Source organism: Vulpes vulpes, chromosome 5 (genome assembly GCF_048418805.1).
Source record: "Vulpes vulpes isolate BD-2025 chromosome 5, VulVul3, whole genome shotgun sequence".
Classification (NCBI taxonomy): domain Eukaryota; kingdom Metazoa; phylum Chordata; class Mammalia; order Carnivora; family Canidae; genus Vulpes; species Vulpes vulpes.
This window is the reverse complement of record NC_132784.1, coordinates 73,452,155-73,465,205: the sequence shown is the minus strand read 5'-3', so window position 1 is coordinate 73,465,205 and position 13,051 is coordinate 73,452,155. Positions and strand designations below refer to the sequence as shown.

General features: G+C 53.5%; 1 protein-coding gene across 13 annotated transcripts in view; it reads left to right on the top strand.

Annotated features, from left to right (window-relative positions):
• AMBRA1 (autophagy and beclin 1 regulator 1) overlaps positions 1-12,310 on the top strand; it is a 171,862-nt gene extending 159,552 nt beyond the window's left edge. For all 13 annotated transcript variants that reach the window (XR_012001887.1, XM_026004096.2, XM_026004093.2 and 10 more), the window contains 3 exons: positions 3,724-3,816; positions 5,040-5,233; positions 10,714-12,310. Coding sequence is in view for 12 of the 13 variants with exons in the window: in XM_026004096.2 (XP_025859881.1) it covers positions 3,724-3,816; positions 5,040-5,233; positions 10,714-11,219 (793 nt within the window). In the remaining variant the exon portion in view is untranslated. The remainder of the gene's footprint in view (positions 1-3,723; positions 3,817-5,039; positions 5,234-10,713) is intronic.
• The last annotated feature ends 741 nt before the right edge of the window (positions 12,311-13,051 follow it).

The following is a 13,051-nucleotide window of genomic DNA, read 5'->3' as shown; positions in this document are numbered from 1 at the left end:
GGAGGTGAGAAGTCCAGAGCCATATTCTGCTTGAGAGTGTGGTTACCACCAAGGAATCCAGGCTGGCTCCTAGCTGTGTTCAGGGAGCCCAGGAGGTCCCAGCTGTGAGGGAATCACTGAGCCAAGCCCAGAAGCACAGCTTACAGGTGCTGCAGAAGGAAGCCAGGTGTGAAGTAGAAGTCCATTTGAAAAGATTCACCTGATCAGCCTTCCCATGCTTCCTTATCCCTTCGTGTGTTTTCCTGGCTTCCAGGAATAATGCAGAGCAAACAGTGACTCATTGATCCTTGCTAAGACCCAAGGAGAAAGGAGATGGTTGAAGTGTTCTTTAGCTTACAGAAGGAAATCAGTAATACTGAGTATTAAAGGCTGAGTTTCAGTAGCCAGAGAGGGTGTCTTTAGCTCTTATCCTTGGTCCAGTACCTGGAATTTTAACCAAACTTTCAAAAACATGTTGCTCTGACCACAGAAAGTAGAACAAGTCAGGGCTATAGTAGACCTGTTGGTGGGGGCAGAAAGGATGGGTGGCACAGAGCAGCACATCTGCCAGTCTCCATTGTCTCGTTCTCTTTGACCATTGACCCTATCACTGAATGTCCCGAATCCGCAGCTCTGAGCTGACAGTGCATACTGCCAGATGGAAAGTGTTTTAGGAGACTCTTTGACCATCAGCATCATGCTAACAGTCCCAGCCCAGAGAGTGGGCCTTCCGGTGGCCTGTCTTCTAAGACCGGAAGGAAGGTTCCTAGTCACACAGCACATGGCTCAGTGTAGGTCTAGTGTGGACAGTTTGTTGTCACTAACCAGCCCTGGCTAGCAGGAATTACAGAGGAAGTATTTGGCAGGGCCCCAGATGGTACTGCCACCTGTCAATAAATCTTGACAGGTCTATAAATCAGAGGCTCCCTGGCAGCTGGCTTTACACAGGGCCTCATGCAGCCAGGATTTGCTCATCAAAAGCTTCAGTAATGACTGTTTTTGGAGGCCTCTGCTTTTGACCTCTGGCCATTTGCCTCTTCCCTGTGGAAGGTCCTTTCCTGTCACCTCTGCGCTGCAGTGCCCCTGCTGCCTCAGACAACACTCATAGAAATAGCTGAATGTTTTGAAAAGAAAGGAGCTTTTTAAAGGGATGGTCTGAAGATCACACCAAATCTGCAGCCCCAAAGGCCCCCAGGGGGTAGCTGAGAGCAGAAAAGGAAGAGCACCTGTGTCTGGCTCTGGTTTTTTTTTTTTTTTTTTTTTTTTCCCCCTCTGAAGACAGTTGTTTGCCCTCAGGTGAAGCCCAATCTCCTCCAGAATCTTCATGACCCTTGAGAGACAGATGAGGGGCTCTGAGCTAGGCTTGTTCCCTTTCACCTGTGGTAACACAGCCTCCTGACACACAATACCTTGTCATCCTGGTCCTATCAGGTTTCTACCCTGGCTAATCCTGACATCACTCCCCCACAGCTGGCCTTTTCCTTATGACCCACGGGCTTTGGTTTCTCTGCTCTTGACTGAAGAAGTGCTGCCATTAAAGGAAGGTGACCGAGGCCTCTAGGTTGAAAAGTTGGCTTTTGTTGGAGCTTGTCTTAGCTTGGGTAGCCATAGCAGAACACCATTGACCAGGGGCCTTAATCAACAAATTTATTTCCTCACAGTTCTGGAGGCTGGAAGTCTGAAATCAGGGGCCAGCAGGGTTGGGTTCTGATAAAGGCTGTCTTCTCACTGTGTCCTCACATGGTAGGGAGAAGGAGGGAGGGAGGGAGGGAGGGAAGGAAGGAAGGAAGGGTCTTTCTTACTTTTCTTTTTTGTTTTTTTTTTGTTTTAAGAATATGGTGCTTTATTTTTTTTTTTAATTTTTATTTATTTATGATAGTCACAGAGAGAGAGAGAGAGTCAGAGACATAGGCAAAGGGAGAAGCAGGCTCCATGCACTGGGAGCCTGACGTGGGACTCAATCCGGGGTCTCCAGGATCACGCCCTGGGCCAAAGGCAGGCGCTAAACTGCTGCGCCACCCAGGGATCCCCAACTCTTCTTGTTTTTTAAGAGTTTATTTTTAAGTAATGTCTACACCCAACGTGGGGCTTGAACTTTACAACCCCGAGATTAAGAGCCTCAAACTCCACTGACTGAGCCAGCCAGGCATCCCACTTTCTCACTCTTTTTATAAAACCACAGGCCTATTGGATTGTAGTCCCACCCTTACAGCCTCATGTAACCTGAATTACCTCCTAAAGACCCTCCAGCTACAGTCACCCTGTGGGGTAAGGCTCCAGTATATGGATGAAGGGGGCACAGTTCTTCAAGCACATGTGCATGCTGTGTCCCATTTAGGAGCAGGGCTGGGTCTCTTACAGTCTCCACAGGGCCACCAGGGTTTTGTTTTTGTTTTTGTTTTTAAAGATTTATTTATTCAGAGAGAGAGAAAGAGGCAGAGACACTGGCAGAGGGAGAAGCAGGCTCCATGCAGGAAGCCCGACATGGGACTCAATCCCGGGTCTCCAGGATCACACACCCCGGGCTGCAGGAGGCACTAAACCGCTGCACCACCGGGGCTGCCCTGTTTTTTTGTGAAATGAGCTCTATGCCCAACATTGGTCTCAAACTCACTACCCCAAGGTGAAGAGTTGCGTGCTCTCCCGACGGAGCCAGCCGGATGTCCCTGGGACACCAGAGTTCTGATGAGCTCAGGCACCTCTTCCCCATCTCCTGTCTCCACCTTCACCACCATTACCCGACCCTCAACCACAGCAACTGCTCAGTAACACCTCTTCCAGGAAGGAATCCTTAAAAGCAGAGCAGTCTGTATAACAGAATTCCTGCCTGGGTGGCAGGTCATTGTAGAAACTTGAGAAGCTACTGCATCCCTTCTGGTGGCGGTTCCCATGTGAGATTGGGAGAAACTGCTTGATGGTCCATTACAGGGAAAGGAGGAAGCAGGGCAAGGTTGGCAACTAGAGAACTGGACAGATAGAAACTCCTCTCTGCTGCCAGCGGTGCGGCCAGTGGCCACTCAAGGCTCTCTGTCTCCTACCCTAGTAGGAGGCTCTGGGGCACTCATGGGCCATTTTTGGTTCTAGGAGCACCTTTGCCAGCTGCTTCCCAGCCTGCCCTGGCAAAGGAGGCTCAAGCTCTAGAATAGAAAGCCATGTGGGCCATTCTAGCTCAGTGGTGGCTTTCCCCTGCTTAGATTTCTGAGCTCAAGGCCAATTAATAATGGTAAGGTGTCTCATTTTCCTTCCTCTTGGCCTTCCCCCCAACCTACCCACCCCTGGCATCAGGGAAGACCCAGTAACAAGAACCCATGCTTTCTCCCTTTCAAAGCACTAAGCCCACACTTTAGGCAGGGCTGTCCATGGCACCCTGTCTCTCCAGGGCCTCCCCAGCCTCTCATTTGCCATCTTTCTTTATGTCTGAAAACCACTCAACCCACTGCCTATGTAAAGTGTGGCTGTTTTCTAGCTATCTCTTAGTCTCAAGAAGGAGCTGGTTAGGCATTGTTCAGAGGAAGGAAGAGGCTAAAACCCCACCACTACAGGCATTTGGGCTGCTGGAGAGTCATCCACATTGCTCCAGCACTGAGCATCCTGGTGGGAATCTCTAGTCCTGGTCTCAGCTCAGCCCCAGGAGAGACAAAAGAGGACTGCTGGGCCAAAGCTCAGGAAGTGTAAGGAGTTCTGGCCATTCTCTCTCTAATGTTCTCCACCTTTCCCCCTCCACCCTTCCCAACTGATTTTCAGGGCCTTAAACTCTGGTGTTGAGTACTACTGGGACCAGCTAAATGAGACTGTCTTCACTGTCCACTCCAGCAGCAGGAGCAGTGAAAGGCCTGGGTGAGTTTGGGAAGGGGGAAGGGCACAGCTGCTAGAGGCCTGTCCCTTCCACCTGCTTCAGATGGACTCTCAAGCGGTGCCCTCAGACTGCTCTGGGGCTCTCTGGGTGCCTCTCCTCAGCCACAGCATCTCCTCTTTGATCTGCTTTATGCATTGAGCTTTTGCACAAATTCATTTGAGGAAAATATTCTATGGCTAAGGAAGAGAACAAAACATCTGCTCTTAGTCTTGATTGAGAACAAACTAGGACATCCTGTGGCTTTTTCCCATCCTGGCCATGGTGTCTGGACACAGCGGGGTGAGGAGAGAAGAGGGAGCACTAGAGGGGGTAGCTGTCCCCAAGAAGTGTGCTCGTGGTCCAAGGAGAATCTGTGGACAGTGCCTGAGGGACCATGCTGCTCAGAGCTGTAGCCCAGAGACAGACCCTCCCCAGGGGCCAGTTAGAAAGTAGGAACCTGGTACTGATCCTCTTATCACTTAATTTATTAATGAGGACTGAAAATTTTGAGAAAAAGTGCTGGGTCAATAATACACCCAAGGCAGTCACTGCTTCCTACAGGGCACAGCTGGAGGAGTCCCCAGAAGCTAGAAATGAGGGGCTGGTGCCTGCCATGGAAGTCCTGGGCTCCCTCTGCTGCCAGCTGTAGCTATCCTGGGGTGGGGGGCCTGGCCCTTACTTGTAGGTCAGCTTGTGCTGCCTACCTTCACGGCTCTCTTGTGGGAAGGCCCTGAAGGAGCCCAGAAGGGCTTTTCCTCCAAAATGGAGATACAGTGGAAATTCCAAGAATTTAAACTGGAATCTTGTCAGCATGTAGTTAGAAGGAAGGAAAAGTTAAGAGAGAAAAGATCCCTCTTCTCCTGCTCACCCTTTGTCCAACGATGTCAGCTGATGGCTTCCTGAATGTATGTAGATAAGAGTCCTAAGATCAGCCATCTCTGCCTCCCCAGAAAGACTCACTGCTTAATGAGTGACTCAGTTAGCTGGTCTGCAAAATTGGATGGTTCTGCAGCCTTTCATTGTTCCAGAGCCTGGCCTGATCCGGGGGGCGTTACCTGCCATGGTGGAGAATGGGGAGCTGCCGAGCTCAGGGCTTGTCCTCTGAGCCTGCAGGCCCTGGTGCAGGGGACTGTGTGCCCTGAGGATTGGCAGGGATCAAGCGGAACTCTGTGAGGCATGCTGTCCCGAGCCCTGCCTGGCTTCAGTCTGCCTTTCTTTCTCCTAGAACCAGCAGAGCCACGTGGAGGACAGACAGAGACATGGGTCTGATGAATGCAATTGGGCTGCAGCCCCGGAACCCCACCACCTCTGTGACATCTCAGGGCACCCAGACCCTGGCCCTTCAGCTGCAGAATGCCGAAACACAAACTGAGAGGGAAATCCAGGAGCCCGGGACAGCAGCTTCGGGTCCTGGTGAAGGTAAGAGTCCTGGCATTCTATGGGGGAAATAGGACTGCGGGTTCTATCACTTGGTCCCTCCGCACAGACTGGTAGTGCTGAGAAAGGACCCTCCCCTCTCCAAAGGAGTACCCTCTTACCTGCCTGGGGAACATTCCCTTGGTGGTGTCAGGAGCTTCCTCAGGCAGGAGCAGTACGTCCCTGATCTGGGTCACTGTTTCCAACAAGCTGAGCTGCTCTTACCAAGTCCCCTGACCTCCGTCTTCTGTAAAACTCAGAGGACCCAGGCTGTTCTTCCAGAGAAAGTACACAGGGTGGCCTAGATGGAAAAGACTACCAGAGAGACTCACTGCTGCAAGCTCTTGTTCTGGGGACAAGCACGCCGGCCTTGGGCTTCTAGGCCAGCTGCTCTTACGCTCATGGCTCCCTGCCACTCTGGCTGTGCCAACACACCACCGGCCCCTTCCTTCACCTACGTCAGGTGTAGCTCAGCCAGCCTCAGCCCTGGCTGGCTCTGTGCTGGCCTCACACTTCTGAGAACCAATTAGCACTTCCCAGCAGTAGAGCTTGAGCCACTTTGGAGCCTGTTGGCAGCTGTGTTAAGCAGGCTGTTCTCACTCGGTCCCTCTCCTTACCCTCACCCGAGCCCCCTTGTCAGTCGGAGCATCAAACAAGGCAGCCACCAGCAGACATACATGCTTTCAGTCTGTATTGAGCTGTGTGCTCAAAAACTGATCACAGAAGGAAAAGCCATGGTGTGCATGAGGCAGGGTAACAAATTTGCCTGTCTCCCCCCCAGGGAGCAACTTTCCATACTGTAGCTCCCTACGGGGCACTGTCCTCCTCACCGCCATGAGCTGAGATTTTTAAAAGTTGGGCTGTCTCCCTTTGAGGCCCATGACTCATTGTTGGGTTCTGGCCAGTTTCAGAGGCCAGAACCTCATTCCCTTCCAGCCTCCACCCTACAGAGGAGAGCAGGTGGTGGAGGATGAACTGTTCAGAGGCCAGAGGCACTCTTTGGCATGTATAGCCGTCTAATGCTGGAGTGCAGGCAGAGTGGGCTCAGATAGCTCGCTCTGTCTGGTACCCTGTGACCTTTGCCTAGAGCTCTGGATCCCAGGTCTTCTCAGCATCCCAGTCCTTTTCAGAAAGCACCCCCTCACATAGACAGAAATAAGAGAGAGGTATGTCACTGCCAGCTTTGTCTCTCCTGGGGCCAGGAGCTTTGTTCTGAGGTGCTTACCTCATCAGCCACCAACCACTCCTGCCACTCCGGTAGCAAGACAGGGGACCAGGAAGCAAGAGTCTCCTTGGGCCCACTTTCCCATCTAGCAGGCAGGCCTAGTGGCTCCACACACCACCACCTCTACTCCCAGCCCTGCCTCCTCTCTCTTCATGTTGGCAAACTGGGGGCCACTTGAAGGAACATGGAGAAGAAACCCTTAGTGAAGTCAGCTGACCCTTCTGGACTTAGCTAGAAGGTGGGGCCGGGGGGATACCACTGCACACACACCGCTACACATTAGAGTTCCCAGATGGATTAATGAGGGCAACAGCTCTGCCTGAGTAATTCATGTTCTGGGGCTGCTCCTTCCTTAGCCCTTTCCCTGTCAGTCAGCACCAAAAGTTTTCCAGGCTACTCCTCATTTTTTTGCTCTATAAAAATTTGATTAAAATCTCTTCAGCTCTTTCTAAGACTTCTAGGAAGAGCTGTCCACAGGGGGAGTTGGCAAGTCTCAGCTTTTTGGGTTATCGACTTTCAAAGCTTCCCAACCCCATCACTCAGAAACGAAGGGGAGCATCCCCTGGGCTTGCTGTTTGCTCCCCATACTAATACAGTGCCTGCCCGGCATACAGTAGGCACTCAGGAAGTTGTGGAATGAGTGAATGGAGTGAAGGCAAAGGCCTGTCCCTGAGCTTGGCTGCACTGCATTCCCCTGTCTCTGACTGCTGGAGAAAGGTTGCCAGGGCCTCCTCTTGTCTGGTGAAGATGTTAGTTAGCCTCGCTGCAATAGCCTGGGCCCAGGGCCAGAGAAGAGCAGATGTGGAAAGCGAGGAGCTAGAAGGCCAACATGTCCCCTGAGGGCAGGAAGGGGCAGCTCCTCCTTCCACTCAGCCTGGCTTCCCTCTTCTGGGCAGTGAAAGTCCCAGAATTAAATGTAGTTACAGGGCATTATGGGAACTTGCTGATCCCATCCTGGCCTCCGCATCCAGAAAGTACCTTAGAACTTGCCAAGGAAAAGCTGTCCTGTCAACACTAACTCAATTTCCCATTTTTCAAAGACAAAAAGAAATGCTTTTGCTGGGGAAAGAGACAGCAGAATTAACCTCTGTGGCCACCACTGCTCCTAGAGCTAATAGCTTGGATCCCCGGCCACAGCTGCCTTTTTTCCTCAAGCTCCAGCATGTTTTCTTCTTGAAGGATATGCCAGCTGCCTCCAGTGGCTCTTAGCTTTGGCTTGGAATTCCCTGAAAGAGAAGCACAGTTCACAGCCATGAGGAAGCCGTCTGTGGGCATGGTTTAACTTCTTCTGTCTCGTCTCCTTTGAGCACTTAGTTTATGGCTGATCTTGTGTTAGGCACCATGAATCCAAAGATACTGCAGAGAGAATCAGGTTCAGAGGTGAAGCCACTGTCTCTTCCTTCAATAGGAAGTCCAGAAAGGTGGGCAGCCTGGGTGGCTCAGCGGTTTAGCGCCACCTTTAGCCCAGGGTGCGATCCTGGAGAGCCGGGATCGAGTCCCACGTCAGACTCCCTGCAAGGAGCCTGCTTCTCCCTCTGCCTGTGTCTCTGCCTCTCTCTCTCTCTCTCTCTCTGTGTCTCTCTCATGAGTAAATAAATAAAATCTTTAAAAAAAAGAAGAAGAAGAAGAAGAAGAAGAAGTCAGAAAGTAAACAAACGTTTAAGTACTTCTCACATAGCAGAGGGGTGACATGTGATGACCAGGTTTTAGAAGCTACCTTAAATCTGGAGCACCTGTCATCAGCCTCTGGGAGCCCTTTTATTCAGCCACATGTGGTGGAATAGACACCAAGTCCAAGATCATGCATTAGACACTGGACCTGAAGATAAATAAAACTTACTCTGAGACCGTCGGGGACTTGCAGCCCTGGAGGGAGATACCATAGCCACAGATAAAACACACACGCGTGCGCATACACACACACACACACACACGGAGGAATGGGGCATTGTGAGGGCTCTGGGGGGAACAGGCACTTCCAGCTGGGGTCCACAGAAGGCCAGGTAAGAAGGGTGGTACGTACATTGACTTTGACATCACAGTGTGTATGAGCAGGGGCAGGCAGGCACACAGCAGTGCCCAGTTGGCTTTGCTAAGGTCACTGGTGCAGGAAGGGAGGATGGTCAGGGAAGAGGCTCAGACCTGACCAGAGGGCCCTTAAATGTCATGCTAAGGCGTCTTGACAACTGTGAGGGCTCTTGGAGCTGCTGGGTTTTAAACAGATTATGGACGTAACTAGAACTCAGTGAATCTGAGCTTAATTAGAATGGTAATTACTAGCAGCAGAATGGAGGCTGGGTGGAAGGGGAAGAGATAAGCAAGAAGACCAGGAAATACAGCTGCAGTCCTGGTAAGAGGTGGCCAGGGCCAGAGCCACAGGCCCAGGGGGAAAGGGCAGGAGGGTCTCTCTGAGGACCTGGCTCTGGCATCTCCCTCAGAGCCCCAGGGGCAGCCCTGTCCTCCCCCTGGAAGTGAGCTACATGAAAAGAGCTGATAGTTCACTAGGCACAGAGCCCAGCACAGTGAGCTCCAATGCCAGCAGGCCTCGGGCCAGCCCCCGACACATCCCAGACCCAGTTTGGGAGGCCTTTGGTGCACAGAGTTCTTGGAAAGCAATGGGGGTGGCGGCGAGCACAAGAAGGTCCCGAGGGGGACCTTGCCAGGCAGCCCTTTGGCTCACAGGGTAGTAGCTGTGCTGGCACCCGGGCCCTAGGTTGACTTTTCCTCTCACTCTTGGCCCCCAGGAGAAGTGCTGAGAGCCCTTCAGATTCTTTTCTTCTGCCCTGAGAATTGGCACTGAGCTGTCTGAGGGGGAAGTGGGGAAGGGCAGCTGCCTTAGGGGGTGGGGGGTGGATGGGTAGAATTGACAGGGAGAAAGCCCAGCCGGAGTCCCCACTGCTTAGTGCTGAGGAGAACTGTCTGACGAAGAGCCATGGCGTGAGGCTGCCAAGCACTAACAAGGAGGGAAAGATCTAATGGGGCCTTAGACACCGCGAAGCTGTGAAACTGGCTGGCTGGAAATCCAGCTCTAACAAGGCAAGCAGTGAAAAGGAACTGGACAGGGAGGGAGCAAAAAAAAAAAAGTCTTACAAAAATAGCTGTTGACAATAAGTACCCAAAAAAGAAAAACCCTTACCATCAGCGCCCCCAAATCTGCAAAATCCCAAACTGTCCAGCAAGTAGCCAAAGGAAATAAATTGATAGGTAGGGCCAGCCCCAGCAGCCCCGGGGGCCTTGATCATAGCTGCCTGCAGGCTTGGGTCAGTCCGAGAGCCGCGCACAGGCGGAGGGGAGGGTCCCTCAGGATGTAGCCCCACTCCCAGCCCCCAGGTGGATCACTGCAGCCGCTGTGAAGTGCCTGCTCTGCCCATTACCTCACTTCCTCAGCCCAGCACTGTGCGTGCTGGATCTTTTCATCCCTCTTCCAAACTCTGGAAACTGAGGGAGGTGGATGTTAAGAGACTTGTCCAAGGTCACACAGCTAGTGAGTGGAACAGATCTGGGCCAGAACCTTCTCTCCTTCCCTGGAGATGTGGGCTGAATCCTCAGACCTGGGCAGTTGGCTGTCTCTGGGGAAAGATGAGAGTATCAGGCATCCAGCCCAGCCCAGCCCAAGGAGAACAGTAAATGGGAAACAGCCTGGGAAAGCTGGTGGGGAAAGAGGAGACCGAATGCCTTCTAGGGAACAGTTAAAAATCCTGTCTTCCTCGTGGGCTTTTAGGAAGTAAACAGAACAACACTGAGGGAAGATAGCACAGCTTTGAAATGAAGCAGAGCAGACTCTGCCTTTGGGCCACGCCTGTGGGTTGCCCTCTCTTTCCACGTACCAGGCAGCACTCTGCCCCCCGGGCCCAGGACCCCCGTTCCCCAGGACAGGGAGAGGGCAGGCCGAGCAAGCTATATGTGTCCACCCCAGCCACCTTCACCCGTTTGGTGACTACTGCCAGAAGGGTCGAAGCCAGACGCCTGCCTTCTGGTCCAGCTCTGCTTCTTAACTGGCTGGGTGGCCTCAGCCACCTCCTTCCATCCTCAGCCTCAGTTTCCCCACCAGTAAAACAGAAATGGGAATTATGACCATTTTTGAGGAGTCTTATCTGGCTTTCAAGTCTCTGAATCAGTCTCAGGAGGGAGTTGGACCCTTCTTGTTTCTGCTTTTAGCAGAGAATCCCCCAGCTCCTCCTCACGGTGGTCTGCCTGCCTGCCTCAGTGGCCCCCATCAGTGCCCAACTCCCCCTGTCTTGTGCTCCCTACCTTCCAGGCGAAGGCTCAGAGTCCGGTGCGAGCGGGGAGGACGCCCTCAGCAGGATCCAGCGGCTGATGGCGGAAGGGGGCATGACGGCCGTGGTGCAGCGGGAGCAGAGCACCACCATGGCCTCCATGGGCGGCTTCGGCAACAGCATCATTGTCAGCCACCGCATCCACCGCGGCTCCCAGACGGGCGCTGAGCCCGCGGCCGCCCGCGCCTCCTCGCCCCGGCCCTCCGCCTCTCGGGGACTGCTCCCGGAGCCTGGGCAGCTGGTGGAGCGGGGCCTGAGCCCCCGGACAGCCTCCTGGGACCAGCCTGGTGCCCCCGGGCGAGAGCCGCCCCAGCCACCCCTGCCACCCCTGCCCTCTTCCTCCCCTGTCCCTGCCCCTCTCCCCCTTCCTGGCACTGAAGGACCAATGCTGCACTGCGACCTGACCAGTAACAACCACCTTGCTGATGGCGGTGGCAGCGTCAGGGGGGAAGCTGCAGGCCCCAGCAGGGAGCCACGGAACAGGTAGAGACACATGTGTGCACTGGTGCTTCCCCCTCGAACCGCTGAGCAGAAACTGGACCTCACAGCTGACTGGGAACTGTACACGCGGAAGAGCTGCGGGCTGCATCAGGGAACAGGAGCAAGAGGGTTGGGGGGTCGAGAGGAAGTCAGAGGCAGTGGGCATGAGGCAGTCGAATGGGCAAGGCTTGCCTCAGGGGGCTAGAACCTTCCAGGATCTGGAGCCCAGGAGAGCCATACTGCTGTGCTCCGTGTGAATGGAGGAGGAAGTGGGTATCCCTGCCATGAACCTCCCCTTTCTCCTAGAAACATGGCTTAAGAGACTCACCCCTGGGCAGAGAGCCCCAGAAGGGTGAACTGTCTTCCAGATCTGGGCCAAACCGTTCTGGACAGTGGCCAATGGGGCAGCTTTGCCCTGTCTACCTGTTGCATGGGCAGAGCCACCAGGAGCCCAAGAGCAGGAGGAGCATCCTGGCCCCGAGGAACCACCTCCATCTCTGAGCCTTCCAGAGCTTCACCCTGTCTCTATCATCTTACCCCACAGAGACCACAGTCAGGGGTCAGGCCAGGCTCCCAGATTCCTGAGAACAGGAACTTCCTGCACTTACTAATAGGGGACAGCCATGGAGTGAAGGGGGCAGCCTGCTTGTCTGATATAGGATGGAGTCAAGGGATGGTGGGCAGGTCCTCACTCAGGAGTGGGGGGTGTAGGCTGGCCAGCCCCCAGGGCTTGTCCACCAAGCTCTCCCCCTGCCCCACCCCACCCCTCGGCCCTCTGAGCAGCACCTGTGGGTGGCAGTATTCCATGAGCCCAGGCCAAAGCCAGCCCCAGGCTAGGGGAGGGGATGAGACTCCAGGTCAGAGTGTGAGGTCTCGGTCTGTGACTTAAGGTGTTGCATGTGGAATCTTGAACTGTACGTGTAGTTTCTAGTGGAGAAATCAAGGCTCTGATTATTTTGTTTTTAGTATGAAAATGTGATTTCTTTTCTGTTTGTAACTCATCATAGAAACATTGTGGTGGGAGGAGAGGGGATAGTCTGACTGCTAATGAGGGAAACACCAAAGATCTACATCATTAAAATGATGACATGCCCCTCACCAGGCTCCTCTCTGTTTCTGTGGAAGGTGGAGGGGGTGGGCGCTGCGGGGGGAGAGGAGGGTCACTGAACTAAGCTGGGCCCAGGTTCTGTCAGTCAGGCTCTGTCTTTGGTGCTGCTGTCCTATGTGGGGAGCCCTGTCTGTCACCTCAGCAGAAGCTGCCAGTCAGGTGAGGGCGGCCACGTGTGCGTCATACCAGGTCTCTGCATACCACGTCTCTACATACCACCACTTCCTGCTTCCCCCCAGGCCCCCACTAAGGATTGGAACAGCTTTAACAGTGACAGGAAGGTAGAGATGATGGGAAATCACTCATCCTGACTGCGTCCTACCAGGACTGGGGGGTCTGGAATGAAAATGTAACTGGCCAAAAGGCTGGATCCTCCTTAGTCTCTGGAAACCACCCATGATGGGTGTCTGGGCTGGCCAGGCAGAGAACTTGGTCTTGTCTACAGGCATTCTTCAGAGAAGCCACTTGCTGGCTGTTTGAGTTCCCCTTTACCTTGTATCCTTAGTACACTGGCTGAAGGGCCTGCATTGCCACGTTGAGTTTCAAGCCAGTTAGAAAGTGGGAGGAGGATATTTGCCCCAACTCTTAGAGAAGTATACAGGGAAGACAGGGCCAACCCAGGCATTTTTGCTGGCAACAGCCATTTCTCTTTTTACGATTTATTTAAGAGCAAATGAGCATGAGTTGGGGGTTAGAGGGACCTGCCTAGCAGGGAGCCCCAGGCAGGACTC